General features: G+C 40.4%; 1 protein-coding gene across 1 annotated transcript; it reads right to left on the bottom strand.

Moving 5' to 3' along the window:
• Window positions 1–923: 923 nt before the first annotated feature.
• LOC102307393 (serine hydroxymethyltransferase, mitochondrial) lies at window positions 924–13,202 on the bottom strand. The gene is made up of 12 exons (XM_042212954.1): window positions 13,071–13,202; window positions 8,994–9,185; window positions 6,252–6,331; window positions 5,507–5,707; window positions 5,284–5,365; window positions 4,878–5,000; window positions 4,352–4,491; window positions 4,067–4,229; window positions 3,614–3,713; window positions 3,109–3,264; window positions 2,464–2,571; window positions 924–2,204 (listed from the first exon to the last, which is right to left on the bottom strand). The coding sequence occupies exons 1-12, from the start codon at window positions 13,101–13,103 to the stop codon at window positions 2,077–2,079; spliced, it is 1,506 nt and encodes a 501-aa protein (XP_042068888.1). The 5' UTR covers window positions 13,104–13,202; the 3' UTR covers window positions 924–2,076.
• Between the last annotated feature and the right edge of the window lie 1,873 nt (window positions 13,203–15,075).

Here is a 15,075-nt window from a genome sequence, read left to right on the forward strand (position 1 = left end):
TAACAGAAGAAACACTGCATGAGTAGTGTTGCAGATCAAGTGCAATTCATCAGCCACACCCGTTAACTGTGCAGGACTCCTCTGATGATCCTCTAGGCAGAATGAATAGATTCAGAAATATACTGCAGGAATTAGTTTCTGAACCAATGAAAAATGCGGTCGTTTTTCACAAGTTTTAACCTTTACTGTTAAAATTTTAACTTTTGAATGCTTGTTTTATTTAAGCAATTTAGCAAGAGCATCAGATAATAAGAATATCATAATTATATCACCTAAATTTGATCTTAACCTCACTGATCTACTCTTGGTTGATGCTGATTTCTGATATCTGTCTTGAGATGAAAGGTAGAGTAAAAAAGAAGTGCGTCATGGTCACAGCTGCAGTCCTCTCCGGGTCTCGCCTGATGAAGTTCAAATGGGGAAGTAGTGACTCGGTACAAAGTCCCCCAAATTCTGTCAGACAGCCAACACAGCAGAAATGAGCTAAGACAAAGCCAAAAACTGCAATTCTTTCAGTGTTTAGGCAGTTAATCTTCTCGTGCTCCTATTTTTGACTGAACTCCAATCTTCAGAGGAAGAACCGCCCCCCAAAACTTTTTCTTTTATTCATTTTCTCACATGCATGACTTGTTTACTTTGTGAGACACATCTATCGACACACATACTTACAGCTACGCCCCCTCCAGTCTGCCAGCTGTGCATTCTCCTGCACTGAGAAAACAGGTGGGCTGCAGAGGGAGAGATATTTTAGTGCTACAAATGAGAACACTGCAAGCAGCGAGTAAGGAAATTCTGTACGATGTCAGCACAACTGATTTACAAAGACATGAAAAAGTCTTTTCACTCTACGTTTTTCTATTTTAATCATCTATGGCTCTAAGAAAAGAACAAATATGTAAATATTAATGACAACACTGACCCCATTTTCATTACTGGACTTTATTAGAATGACACTAATAAAATTAGTAAAATGTGTAAAAGGTTGGTTCAAACCTTTGTGTACAGCAAAGATCAGAGATTTGGGAACACTGCAGTAAAATGTATTTTGGCTGAATTGTGACATGGATCATTTATTTGCATTTGTTCAAAGAAAAAGTACCACGTAATTTCTAACATCCAGTTCTTAATTGTTGAACGAGACAACTCTTCTCACTGTACTGGGAACAGTCTTTAAACCAAATGTGCAACAAAGTAGTCTGAAGCAGCTTGATTTTCAGTTTCTCACTTTACATCACACAAAAGCCACAGTGGAAAAAAACAACAACCACATATCAGCAGTACAAAATCCTTCTTGTAATAAAATAAAGGAAAATGGATTGAAATGACATGACAATTAATACTTTTTAAATAACACGTAGAAAAGATTTCTCTTTGTAAACAGACCAAAGGTATGACTTAATACGGAATGCTATTTACGATTCCATTTGGTTATTTAGAATTATTCTGACATAATAAAATATAGAAATTTTAACCTGCGTCTATGATATGCTGGAAGAAAAGCAGTGCCAAAAGACGACAACGTGCATCTCAAACCTATTATAAAAGCAGTTAGTGTTGCATATTTAAGATATAGTATATTAAAATATATTAAGATCTTGGTGTAATTTTTGATCCCCTCTTTTCCAGCACACCCGTTCACATTGAAATTAGATTAGTGACGTTAGTTAAGACTCAAATGAAGTAAGACTCCGTGCACCTTATTACAGTAGCTAATCATGCACTTACCAAGTCAGACTGTGACACTGACTGTTGCTAATTTTTTCTTCCACACACTTTTGTTAAGAAATCATGTGAAGAAGAAAATCTTCACACACACAATAGAAAATATGTTGTTCTGCTCTAGAAAATCTGTCACATTTGATTGTTTATTTAACTCAACATGGAAGCTATGTTTTTCCCCAAACAGATGACTCGTGACTGCAAAGCAGTATAAAAAATTATTTCCCATTTATGATTGGAAAAGTGAACTCAAGCCATTTCAGTTCACAGGCTCCAGCCACATTTCACTCCATCCACACTTCTGCCCTGCCGGCTCTCTGCCATCTGGCTGTGATAGACCCGTGAGTCCACAGTGGGCTAATGGTCTGAGAACCCTGGCATGGGAAAGGGCCTGGCAAAAGCTTCAACACGGTGGCGCAGATCTGCGATGCGAGCCACCGTTTCTGGGTCCTGAAGAAGGAAGTTCTTGAAGTCCTGGAGCTTTCCTGCAAACAACAACAGAAAAGAGAAATGCTCAGATGTTTATTCTTAGCTTCCTCTGTTTCACTACCACTGGGCATTTTGTCTTCTCTCATGCAGCAATTTTAAAGACCGTGCACTATAATTGACTTTATAAATTCACTAATGCTATTACAGTTAATAATGAACAGTTTCAAACTGTGCTTTGGTAAAAAGAGTTTAAACATGTTTTAGGCATCCACTGAGCTACAGATTAATCTGCCCCCCTCCTCACAGCAGGCTCACCTGTCTTTTTCTTGACATCCAAGGCAATCTTGAAACCCTCATCCATGAACTCGACAACTTGCACAAAGTCAGCTTCTTTGAACTGTCTCGAGGTCAGGGCTGGAGCACCTGACAGAGAAGAACACATCACTTAGCTTGAAATGCACTTCCCATTGTTCTTTTCCAGTTTAGATCTTTTAATTCCTGTTCTTGTGTTTTCCCCCTAATTTTGCTTTATAGTCTTTAAAAAAATAGCATAGAGTGGGAGCTTCTTAAAAGGTCAGTAAATAACCTTGAGATGTGTCAAAACTACAACCGATCACCACATCAGATCCAGAAATTTCATTGCACTGTTGTGTCTGTATCGTTCTGTTCTGTCTGGTGTTGCACTGTCTTTGCACATTGCACTTTATGTAGTCCTGTGTTGATTGTCTGTTATATGTCATATGTAGCACCATGGCCTTGGAGGAACGTTGTCTCGTTTCACTGTGTACTGTACCACTGCACATGGTTGGAATGACGATAAAGCCACTTGAGATGGGGGAGATTTAAATTAAGATTTCAAATGAATATACAGGGAAGCACGTGGTTTCTAATCCTTAAGAAGTATGACCACCTCCTGGTGTGTGTCCAGCAAACACAGTGTGATGTGAAGCCGTTTCTCACCAAGTCTGAGGCCACCAGGCGTCAGGGCGCTCTTGTCTCCGGGGCAGGTATTCTTATTGGCGGTGATTGACGCAAGCTCAAGCACCCTCTCAGCTCGAGCACCATCAATACCCTTAGGTCGCAGGTCCACGAGGACCAGGTGGTTGTCGGTCCCACCTGGAACAGCCAGTTTTCAATAAATAGGAGGAAAATAAGTCACCCGTACATTACACGAGATTAAGGGAAAAAATACGCTAGGAATGTGTTTTACTGGTACGATCTTCCACTCTTACCAGTTATTTGGCTGAAAATATTTACTAAGGCATTAAAGAAAGGTGTATGTATACACTGCAGAGTGAGCAGAGTATATAAACTGAAGGCTATACATCAAAACAAACAAAAAAAATCATTTTTGGATTTGTGCTTTTTTTCTTGTTGTGTAATTTACATTTTGTTACAGGACATTTTAGATGAATTTTCAGTGTTAAATGCTCCATGCTGAGTAAAGAAGTGCACACTAGATTACCTGATACCAGAGTGTAGCCTTTGCTGAGAAGAGCTGCAGCCATAGCCTTGGCATTCTTTAGCACCTGGTCAATATACTCCTTAAACAGGGGAGACTGTGCCTGGACACACAGAACCAAAAGTGTACAGTAAGTTAGCCTTTACATTTGGCTCTGTAATGTCTACCCCTGGAGTAGGGTAGACAACTCCAGGCCTCGATGGCCGGTGTCCTGCAGGGTTTAGATCTCACCCTGGGTCAGCACACCTGAATCACATGATTAGTTCATTACCAGGCCTCTGGAGAACTTCAGGACATGTTGAGGAGGTAATTTGGCCATTTGAATCAGCTGTGTTGGATCAAGGACACATCTAAAACCTGCAGGGACACCGGCCCTCGAGGCCTGAGTTGTCTACCCCTGCACTATTCCCTTTACTGACTGAAGTTTATGCAACATGTTCTTAAGGTTGTGCAGACCTGTCTGAGTGCCACTGCTACACCAGCAATGGCATGGTTATGAGGTCCACCCTGCAGGGAGGGGAAGACAGAAAAGTTGACCTTGTCCTCGAGGTCGTACATGATTTCCTTTCCCTTTTTGTCAACTGAGCGAACACCCTTCCGATAGAAGATGAGACCAGCCCTGGACAGAACAGAATCTTTTACTGATGAAGCACTTTTACTATTCTCTAAAAACCAAACCAGGTTTGCTTCTCAGTAATTTGATTTTTGTTCCCACCCGTGTCTCTTACAGTTTGACCTTACCTTGCTCCACGGAGGGACTTGTGCGTGGTGGAGGTGACCAGGTCGGCATGTTCAAAGGGCGAGGGGATGGCTTTGGCTGCCACCAGGCCAGTAATATGAGCCATGTCAGCAAGCAGGTAGGCATTGATGTTGGTGCACAGCTGGAAGAAAAAGAGGCAGGATGAGGAAACAGTTATAAAATTAAGACCAACATGTATACACATGTGGCAGGAAAGTTCCATTGTTCTGTGGTTTACAAAAGCGTTTAATTAGCCCTAAAAGGTGAAGTGAAAATACATTCTCTTTTCCATCTGCATTAGATTCAGATGGTTTTTGGCCCTTCTTATACATTTGTCCTCTATTTTAAGGTGACAGAGGACCAAGCTGTCACCTCAAAAAAGCTGATTAAGTTTTAAATACAAACACAAAGCTGATCCATCCTTTTGATACAGGATAACAAGAAGAAGAAAAGTGAAGCACACAACAGAACAGAAAAAGACGGGGTGAACACGGGGTGAGCTGTGAATGCAGAGAGTTCTCTGTGCACCTTCTTGATGCGGGCATAGTCAATGAGCCGGGCATAGGCACTGGTGCCAGCGATGATGAGCTTGGGCCGGAACAGCTTGGCCGTCATCTCCATCTGGTCGTAGTCTATAAGTCCTGTTGCAGTCTGCAGTAAAGAAGGCAGATAGAGGAAATGGCCTTGGCCGGTCAATGATTACGTTTCAGAAAATACAGTTTGCAAGGACAGCACTGAACCCGTTATAAACATCTTACTGTAACATACTGAAAACTGGACTTTCTTAGTATTTGCTGGCTTATTGACTTTTGGAAGACTTCTCACACTGACATTGATAAGACATAAAAAAAATACATCAGTATATCCCAGCTAATCATTCGACACTGGTATAAACGGGTGTCAGTAGATATCAGTAGAAAGCTTTTCTACTTACATTTAGCTTGTAAGGCATTGACTCAAAGTAGATTGAGGTTGCAGAGATTCTTTTCACATCAGACATGTAGCCGTGAGTCAGACTGGAGTAAAACAAACAAACAAACAAACAAACAATATATACATAAAGAATAAAACAGAAAAATCAGATTTATGAATTTAAAAAAAAAAAAAAAAGGGGGGGGGGGGGGTACAGCAAAACTACAGCAACAGTGAGTACTAACTGTCCACCATCAGGCAGGTCCAGGCCCATGATACGATCGTGGGGATTGAGTACAGCGGTGTAACTGGCAAAGTTGGCAGGAGAGCCAGAGTACGGTTGGACGTTGACGCCCCACTGAGCTGGATCCAGGTCAAAGGCCTCCAGAGCTCGCTTCTGACAGAGCAGCTCAATTTGGTCAACCACTTCTGCTCCACCATAATACCTGAGGGTGGAGATGGAAACATGAACTACTGTGAATAACCTGCTAATTTCAGCTTTTTGTTAGTATTTAAACCTACAGTGATTAATTGTTTGGCCACAACGCACAATAGTTCCTTTTAGGCCAATGTGGCGAACTGTTGTTTATGTGCATTCCCAGCAAACACAGCAAATAAATATCATTCAAATCTGATGTAAATCCAGCATTCAGTCTTATGTGTTTTTGTTACAGTCAGCTCCCGATGAAAACTGCTTATACACCCGACAACAATCTCCAGCTACTTGCTGTCTATTTGTCTGTTGCTTGAGATTCAGCAGGTAGAACATATTGGGGGGGAAAAATAAACACTATGACAGGTATACATTATGGTAAAATATTTCCTCCATAGCGTAGACTCATCGGTATAAGCAAAGCCTTTAAGTACAGCACTAATTCTGCACTATCATTTGCAGTCATTACTTATCTGAAGGAAATAACAGAAAATTCATTAACTGAAAATAATATCAGTCATGTTAACAAACAGAGGTGTAGCTGAATAAAAACCTACCTTTTTCCTGGGTAGCCTTCAGAGTATTTGTTGTTAAGACAGGAGCCGAGAGCTTCCAGAGCAGCGCGGCTGCAGAAATTCTGCAATGAAAACACACACAAGCGAACACTCAGATTAATGGCACGAGTGGACAGATGGGACAACGACAGAAAATTAAAGTCTGCGAAGTGATGGTGGGAAATTTTTCCCTGATTAAAAGCAATCAGTGTAATACTGTCTCTCTGTGTTAGCCCTACGACAGACTGGCAGAGCTCTGTCCAGGCTGTCTCTCACATCCTACGGTAGCTCAGATTGGCTCCGCCTCTCCACAAGTCTGAACTGAACAAGAGGAAGAAAATGGATGGGTGGATATTATTATATTAATATCTGCAGAAAAAGGGTTTTGTTTAGTTTTTTTAATCAAATCATCCATTTTTTCTTCACCTCCCATGGAAGTATAGCTCAGATTATTTTGGTTTGTTTTCCTGGGAGTTTCTATTCATGGGTCAACGTGTGTTATTAAAACTACAAGACCCAGATTTACCTGCAAACATGCTCATCCAGTTCTGACATTCTCACACAGACTTTCATACATCTCCTCCTACATGCACTCACTTGACAAGTTAACACTGTGTCCTTGTGCCCCACTGTACAGCCAAAACAAACAGCACCAAACAGAACAAGTTGCTGCGCTCAGACTTAATTGAATTCCATCTTTTTCAGGCCTAACTGAAATAGTGAAAGCTTTACCAAATTCAGAGGTCCAAAACAGCCCTAAATATGACAGATTTGGTTGTCTAAAATAAAAAAAATGTATGTGTGGCTACTGCAGGCACAATGTGAGCTCCAATTTAAACAAAAATGCTGATAAAGTAATCTACTCTGCACAGAAACTTGATAAAACTGTTGTCAGTGGATGATTTGAACAGCACCTCCCTTGTCACTGGTAGAACAAAAGATAAAAGCAGGGCCGATTCAAATAAACTGTGCTTGGTGTGAAATGAAAAATGTTACTATTCAAAAGAACAGACAAGGTTTTATCTTCCGTTTCTTCTTCGCCACAGTAGTTGCAGCCCTGGCTGTGTAACATGTCTCTCTTGTATATCGTCACACTTGTCAGTAACAGGATCGGACATAAAATGAACAGAGATAAATAAAGTCTGAATTCTGCCTCTCTGAATGGGGTGGTGGTCGTGGTGTGTTGTTATTCTAATGCTTCACCTGGAAGCTAACAGCTTTCTACTGCATCCGTCTGTCACGCCAACTGCTGTGCATATATTGTGTGTACACATGTGGAAAACTGTACGTCTTCTAATCGGAGGAATGTCTGTCTGAGCTGTACTGTGATGTGACTTGCAGAGTGAGCTGGGGAGGAGGCAGAATGAAGATATCAGCTTTATCTCACACTAGAGTGGTCAGGCTTTGTGTTGAGAGGGGGCTGACATACTCCACTGAACTGTGGCGAAGAAGAAACAGGAGGAGAGAGAAGGAACAGCAGAAGATAAAACCTTGTCTGCTCTTCTGAATAGTAAAATGTTTCGTTTCACACCATCCAGCCTTGGAATGAAAACAAAAATCTGCCCAAATCTTTCTGATAACTGAGCTAGTCTCGCTCACAACAAGCAGAGTTTCTTATAAGTGTTTTTACTATTAAAGAAGTCAAGTTTGAATGACTTCCAGCCTACTGTGTACAGTTCCTCAGTGAGTGAATAATGAATTAACAGGAAGCTGGATATGAATTTATTCCTAACAAAACCATTTCTGCATTAACATAAAAGGTGTGTGCCGACTTATTCTGACTTTCAATATATGTTTATATTCATGTTAATCCACTTATTGTGCAGCCTATTCCATCCCCACTAGGGCAGGGCAATATGGCCAAAAATATTTATCACGATATATTTTTGAAAATTTGCAATAACGATATAACTGACGATATAATTGACGCGAGACAAAATACTTTACAACTCCACAAGTTTATTAGTGCAAAAAAACCCATCAATGTATTTTCACTTAAACAAGCAGATGTTTTTTTTTTATGTGCATTAAAGTTATATAAAAATTTAACAGTGCAAATGCAAATTCCTTGCTGACAGTTTAGCCAAAAGTAATTTCCAGTGGAAATTGGATGACATATCCTCAGCATAACCATGTATAATATCCACAAAAGGTTATACACATACGGTAATATTATGTTGAAGCACAGTACGTATCACTCCACGAGGCTCCTGACTACGGTAGCCGCAGTGCTCCGACAATCAAGCGGTGTGGCTTCGTAGCTTAGCAAAGTCGTACTAAAACATTTTTGAGCGCCGTGTACCACATAAAATCAGTTCGGTAATAACGGCGGCCCACTTGCATGCTCTACCAAAAATTGTGCTTTGGTGTGTATCTGACGGACAAACACCAAACCAGTTCCACACCACTGAAGTTGCAGCATTTTTACAAACCAATTGTGCTTCATCCGTTTCATTCAATGATCCACTTTCGCCCTTCTCATTCTCCGTCGCCGCCGTGCTTTTTCCACCATGTGCGTATGAAAACAAAGGCACTGCGCATGCACGTTTTACCCATATTCTATCGCGATATTTCCTTTTCTTATCGTTGCCCAACGTTATACCGGTATTACCGTGAATGGCATGATATGGCCCAGCCCTAATCCCCACTATAATTTGTTAACTAATTATACACTAAAAGCAAAAAAAAAAAAAAAAAAAAGGCTTATACAAAAGCACTTAAATTTACATTTCTAAGATCTAGTACCTCAGATGCAATGAGCTCCAAACCACGGCACTGCCTGTCCTTCTCCTTCTGCAGCAGATTCCACATCTCGGGGTCATCCTGAGCCAGGCTCTCCTGACCCGTCCAAGGACGATCTTCATCCGCTGCACGGGTGGCAGCGTGAGACTGGTGGGCACGTGCACTGAGACAAGCAGGGACTCGCTGGCACAGCGGCTGTGGGTGGAAGACAAGTTGGGAATATGAGGAAGGAAAATACAGAAAGGAAAAGGTTTGATTTAGAGTTTGTCAGCTTTACACAGATATCGCGGTTACAGTAGAAATGTTTTCTAAAACTGTGTCATTGCACCAAACTGGGTCATGAGGACTAACATGAGTTGCCAGAGTGTGAGAGTGTGCGTGTGTGTGTCCATCATCCTGCAGCTAACAGATGGTTGTATTGGATTTCCAGGTACAACTATTGTATATTTCCCACCTAATCATGTCGTTCTCTTTGTAGCCTGCTGAAAGCTTATCATCTCAAAGTTGAGAAATCAAATTAGTTTGACTTGGTAGCCACAGATCATGGTGCAGTTAAAGTCCCTGTCATCTCCTAAAGTTGCTGAATTTTCATGGACATTTGTCAGTTTTTGGTCACCATGTTGCTGCTAGCTGTCCTATTACAAAGAACATCAATTCTCTAAACCATTTATTTGATCATTTCATATATTTAAAGTGTGATTCTAATTTGTCCTGTACAAAAAGGAGACATTTGCCTCCTTTCAACTACTGCGCTTTCCTTACACTCTAATGCAGCTTGGTATAATTAGAAGCTGGCGTGTTTTCGTGATATCAATAATCAGCATGGTTGTTCAATTATGCCTCTATCAGCACTTCTATAAACTGGGACCGACTTTTACAGCCTCAGTGTACCAGCAGAAGGAATATAGAGAACAGATTCAGCACTTCCTGCTTATCTAATCTGGACTGACCATGCTTCATCATGTGAGATGTTGCAGAATTAAGTCATTTGTGATTACTTGCGTTGCATTTTTGTTTTCAGTCTTCATGTATGTCAGGTGTGGGGAATGGCCCATCCAGCATTTCCTGATTTTTAAAGTGCTTATGATGTCATTTCTGACATCATCAGGTTAAACCAAGAGGAGGGGTTTCTTTTATCATAAGTTTGTTTTAGGATAAAAAGGATTTGTTGAATGTTTTTACTTATATAGAGCCATCTAGTTGTATAAATGTGTCAATCAGAAGAGTGGGGAGCTTTATGTAGCTCTCAGTCATTTGAGTTTTAAATTCCCCAGCTCAAGCTACTGGTACTGGCTAGACCAGTGGTCAGCAACCCCTGTATTTTATTAGTGTTAGTTTTTTTGTTTTTTTAAGTTCAAAATTGGAAGGTTATTGTGATCTTGAAATATTATAATAAAATTATATTTTATTAATTTTCGTCGCTCAAAATAAGCGTCACACTTCACATCAGAAAGCCACTCTCATTCAGAATCACAAATGGAGTGATACTAAGAACCTTCCAAGATGTTCCTTTACTCCAATGTCCTGTTATATTTTATGAAGCAAAGAGCAGAGTAATTTTAGGATTTAAATCCTCGGAAAAACTTTAAAATGCTTAAATCACAAAATTTATTTCCCTGACAGAAAGACGTCGTTGTGGACAAATCTCAACGCTATCCTCTGAAAAAGTCAAGTGTAGCAAAAAAAGTACACACAGAAATATTTTTCAATTTGAAATCACATGCCCTGACCACAAGACAAACCCTGTCCTGTGAGTCCATTAAAACTTTAATCAAGATGCACACCAAATTAAACTCAACAAGAACAGCGTGAGTGCATGTGAACCACTCAGTTTCATGAAAAACGTCAAAAACACCAACAGCAGCGACTTTTAAAACCAGCTCTGAAAACATGAGATTTAGACTTAAACTTTCTGAGAAACTACATGAAAGTTCGGGAAAATGTTGAGTCAGCTTTGTTATGCGTTCAGTATGTGATTCAGTTTTTCAGCATACCCAATCAACTTTGGGAATGTGGAAGTCTAGTACACTGTCCTCACTGTTCAATGACCCGATTTTAATTTGAATATATGATAAATTTGCACTGGAACGTTACAAAGACAATCTTTAAGAAATTAAGACAAAAACCTGATTTCTTGTTCATAAAAGGAGCCAAAATCTACATGAAAAGCTTATTTTCCCCATGTTGGATTATGGTGGTGTGATTTATAAGCATGCCTCTGCCTCCACTCTTAAGCCCTTGGATACAGTTTACTATTCTGCAGTCAGGTTTATTACTGCTGATTTTTATAGCGCTCATCACTGCATCTTTTACGGGGGAGGAAAAACAAACAAACAGCCCAACCAGATAAAATAACAGATGATATAGATAGCTGTATGTTATTGTCAGCACATTATTAGGACGTTTTAAACCACGCCTGTATCTGGGGCATCCCAAACTTGTTCATATCAATGTAATTCACTGGAAGTCCGTACTAAGCTTGGAAAAATCTTTTTTCCTGTTCATTAAAAATCTGGGACTCTTGATAAAATAATTAATCATTTATAAAATGTTACTCAGCACTAAACTTTTGGTGAATTTATAATGATATTTTTAAACCATTTAGCTTCTTTTTTAATCTACACCAAATATCTGGATCCTGTCTCCTTATTAATTGACATTTGTATATGTTTTTTTTTTTTATCTGATCTTTTTTTTATCCTGATTATGTTACAGTTTAGCATGTTTAGTTTGTATCCTCTTTTCTTATTTTAAATACCAAGCTTGTGATAACATTTTTATAAAGTATTTATGACAGCAGTAAATACTGATGAGGATAAAGAGTCAAACAGCTGCTGGTGTGACTGAAACAATGACTTTTACTTTTCAAGGTGGACAAAACACCCACGTGTGTTACATAATTACCCCCGTGTAGAACATTTGGTGTTAGTGCTTTCTTGGTGCTCCCACCAAGACCTATGAGGCCCATTTAGCAGTTTGAACATTATTTGGACCAAAACCAGCTTCTTCAAGTGTTGAATATTATCATCCGTTAACCTGTGCTTGCATTATCTGCAAACTGTTATCGGGATCAGGGCTCGACTTCACTCGACTTTATTAAAGCCCCTGTCAGCATGAAAGCCACTCATTAACCAGCTAAAAATACCTACAGCTTTTTCCCTTTTGGATAAAGTGGTGTAACACCAACAGACAAAGTTACCAAACCTACAGTGTGCCCCTCAACTTCTTCAAGTAGGCCAAAACAACACCTTACAAAAGTAGGTCACCAGGGTTTATATTTATATTTATATTTATGACTTTCCAAGCATACTGAACTAGCTCTGAATACACTGAGTTATTTTCAAAGCTTGTTGATATGAATATAATACTACAAAATAAATTAAACAAAGTGTGGCTTTAAAATTAATTATTCAGCATCTTTTTTCATGATCAAAACCTAATTTGTTTTTTATATTTATAGCATATATTATTTAAACTCTTATTCCATTTCAAAGGCAGACGATACACGGTTCAACACCACTGCATGCATTCTTCCCTTCTGATCATCTATCAAGCTGTGCGGATGACACAAAAACACACATGTATGTCCACGCATCAACAACTCTAAGCATGAAAACACATCCCTGCCGCACACGCTCTCACTGAATATCATATCTTTAAATATGGTTCATGTGCCCCCTTATTAAAAACCATACACTTTAAATCCCTGTAGTTTGTTGCAGTTTGTCAACATGATGAAACTGAGCAGTCGCTGTTGCATCATCACGTGGACCCAGTTGCGTTCACCGAACTTAACCACTGGCAGCTAGCTTCCCGGTGGCGAGCAAACAAGCCTCGAGTTTGAAATGAAATGCATAAAGGACAGAAAGCAAACAGCTAGCGGTTTGTTGCATTCGCTAAATATAAACTGCACACTTGAGCTGCAGTAAGAAACATAACCCCACCAAGCCTGTGAATTGGTAAAGAGTAAACTCTGTCGTTAGCAAACAGCCAACCACGCAGAAATACGAGCTTAGTAACCCAACCGAAAATAACACCGGGGGCAAAACAGCGTAGAAATATATTTAACGGCACAGTTACCCGTGTGAGCTGTCTCAGGGCGAATAGCAGCATGTTTCCAGGTGTAAGACCAGACGAAGAAGCAGCGCGCACACAGCTGGTACGGTCGAAAAGGCTGTTTGAGAGACGGTTGGTTACGCTCGTCCTACCGAAGGGGTCGATGGGAAGTGTAGGCACATTGTTTTGAGGACGACACATAAACTAGCGACGTCCCTGCAGCGCTCACTCTGCTGTTTCTTTGCTTGCACACACTCTGTCCGTTTCAGGTTAGGTTTCTCTTATTCAGCGTTACATTTTGAAAATATCTATGTCTGCTAAATATAGCGAGCGGAGCATGTGTGACTTCTTTAATGGTGGCATGGAAGTCCAGCTCTTAAAGGCATAAAAACACTGCTCAAAAAATAATAATAAAGGGAACACTTAAACAACACAATGTAACTCCAAGTCAATCACACTTCTGTGAAATCAAACCTTCCACTTAGGAAGCAACACTGATTGAAAATCAGTTTCACATGCTGGTGCAAATGGAACAGACAACAGGTGAAATCACCGATAAAGGAGTGGTTCTGCAGGTGGTGACCACAGACCACTTCTCAGTACCTGTGTTTTCTGACTGATGTTTTGGTGACTTTTGAATGTTGGCGGTGATTTCACTCTAGTGGCAGCATGAGACGGAATCTACAACCCACACAACTGACTCAGGTAGTGCAGCTCATCCAGGATGGCACATCAATGAGCTGTGGCAAAAAGTCTGCTCAAACGGTCAGAAACAGACTCCATGAGGGCACAACGTCCACAGGTGGGGGTTGTGCTTACAGCCCAGCACTGTACAGGACGTTTAGCATTTGCCAGAGAACACCAAGAATAGCAACTTCGCCACTGGCGCTCTGTGCTCTTCACAGATGACAGCAGGTACACATTGAGCACATGTGACAGTTCTCCACGGTGTCTGGAGGCAGCATGGAGAATATTCTGCTGCCTGCAACATCTTCCAGCATAACTGGTTTGGCAGTGCGTCAGTAATTGTGTGGGGTGGCATTTCTTTGGGGGACCGCACAGCCCTCCATGTGCTTGCTAGAGGTAGCCTGACTGCCATTAGGTACCTGATGAGACCATATGCTGGTGCAGTTGGGCCTGCAAGACAATGCGAGACCTCATGTGGCTGGAGTGTGTCAGCAGTTCTTGAGAGACGAAAGCATTGATGGTATGGAGGACTGGCCCGCCTGTTCCCCGGACCTGAATCCAATTGAGCACATCTGGGACATCATGTCTCGCTCCATCCACCAACGTCACGTTACACCAGACTGGCCATGAGTTGGTGGATGCTTTAGTCCTCATCTGGAGCTTGCTCAGGCATTGTAGGGAGGTCATACAGGCACGTGGAGGCCACACACACGACTGAGCCTCATTTTGACTTGTTTTATGGACTTTATATCAAAGTTGGATCAGCCTGTATTGTGTTTTTTCTGTTTTTATTTTGACTCTAAATCCAGACCTCCATGGGTTGCTAAATTTGATTTCCATTGATCATTAAAAAAAAAACAAAAAAACCTTTTGATTTTGCTGGCCGCAGATTCAACTATGTAAAGGACAAAGTATTTCATATAAATATTTCATTCATTCAGATCTAGGATGTCTTATTTTTGTGTTCCCTTTATTTATTTATTTATTTATTTATTTATTTATTTATTTTGAGCAGTGTATTTACATAATAATAAAATAAGCCAAACTTAGGAACTTTAACATTTAACACAACCCATAAATGTAAATTAGTAGCTTGATTATGTAGTAAAAGAAGAAAACGTTCCTTTAATTTTTAATCACAGTATGTAATTGAGTCAGTTAAAGCTCCGGGATCTGGATCTGGTATAGCACAGAGGGTTGTAGATCAGTTTCAGCTGCTTGGGTGTTCATGAGATTTATAACAGGTCACCAGTTGTGCAACATAGACACAACCCCCAATACAGGAATGGTTTCACAAGTGGAGGCCGCTGACATTTTCCCCTCATCTTTTCTGGCTGTTTTT

Source organism: Haplochromis burtoni, unplaced genomic scaffold, assembly GCF_018398535.1.
Source record: "Haplochromis burtoni strain Fernald_Lab_line unplaced genomic scaffold, NCSU_Asbu1 Contig_403, whole genome shotgun sequence".
Lineage (NCBI taxonomy): Eukaryota > Metazoa > Chordata > Actinopteri > Cichliformes > Cichlidae > Haplochromis > Haplochromis burtoni.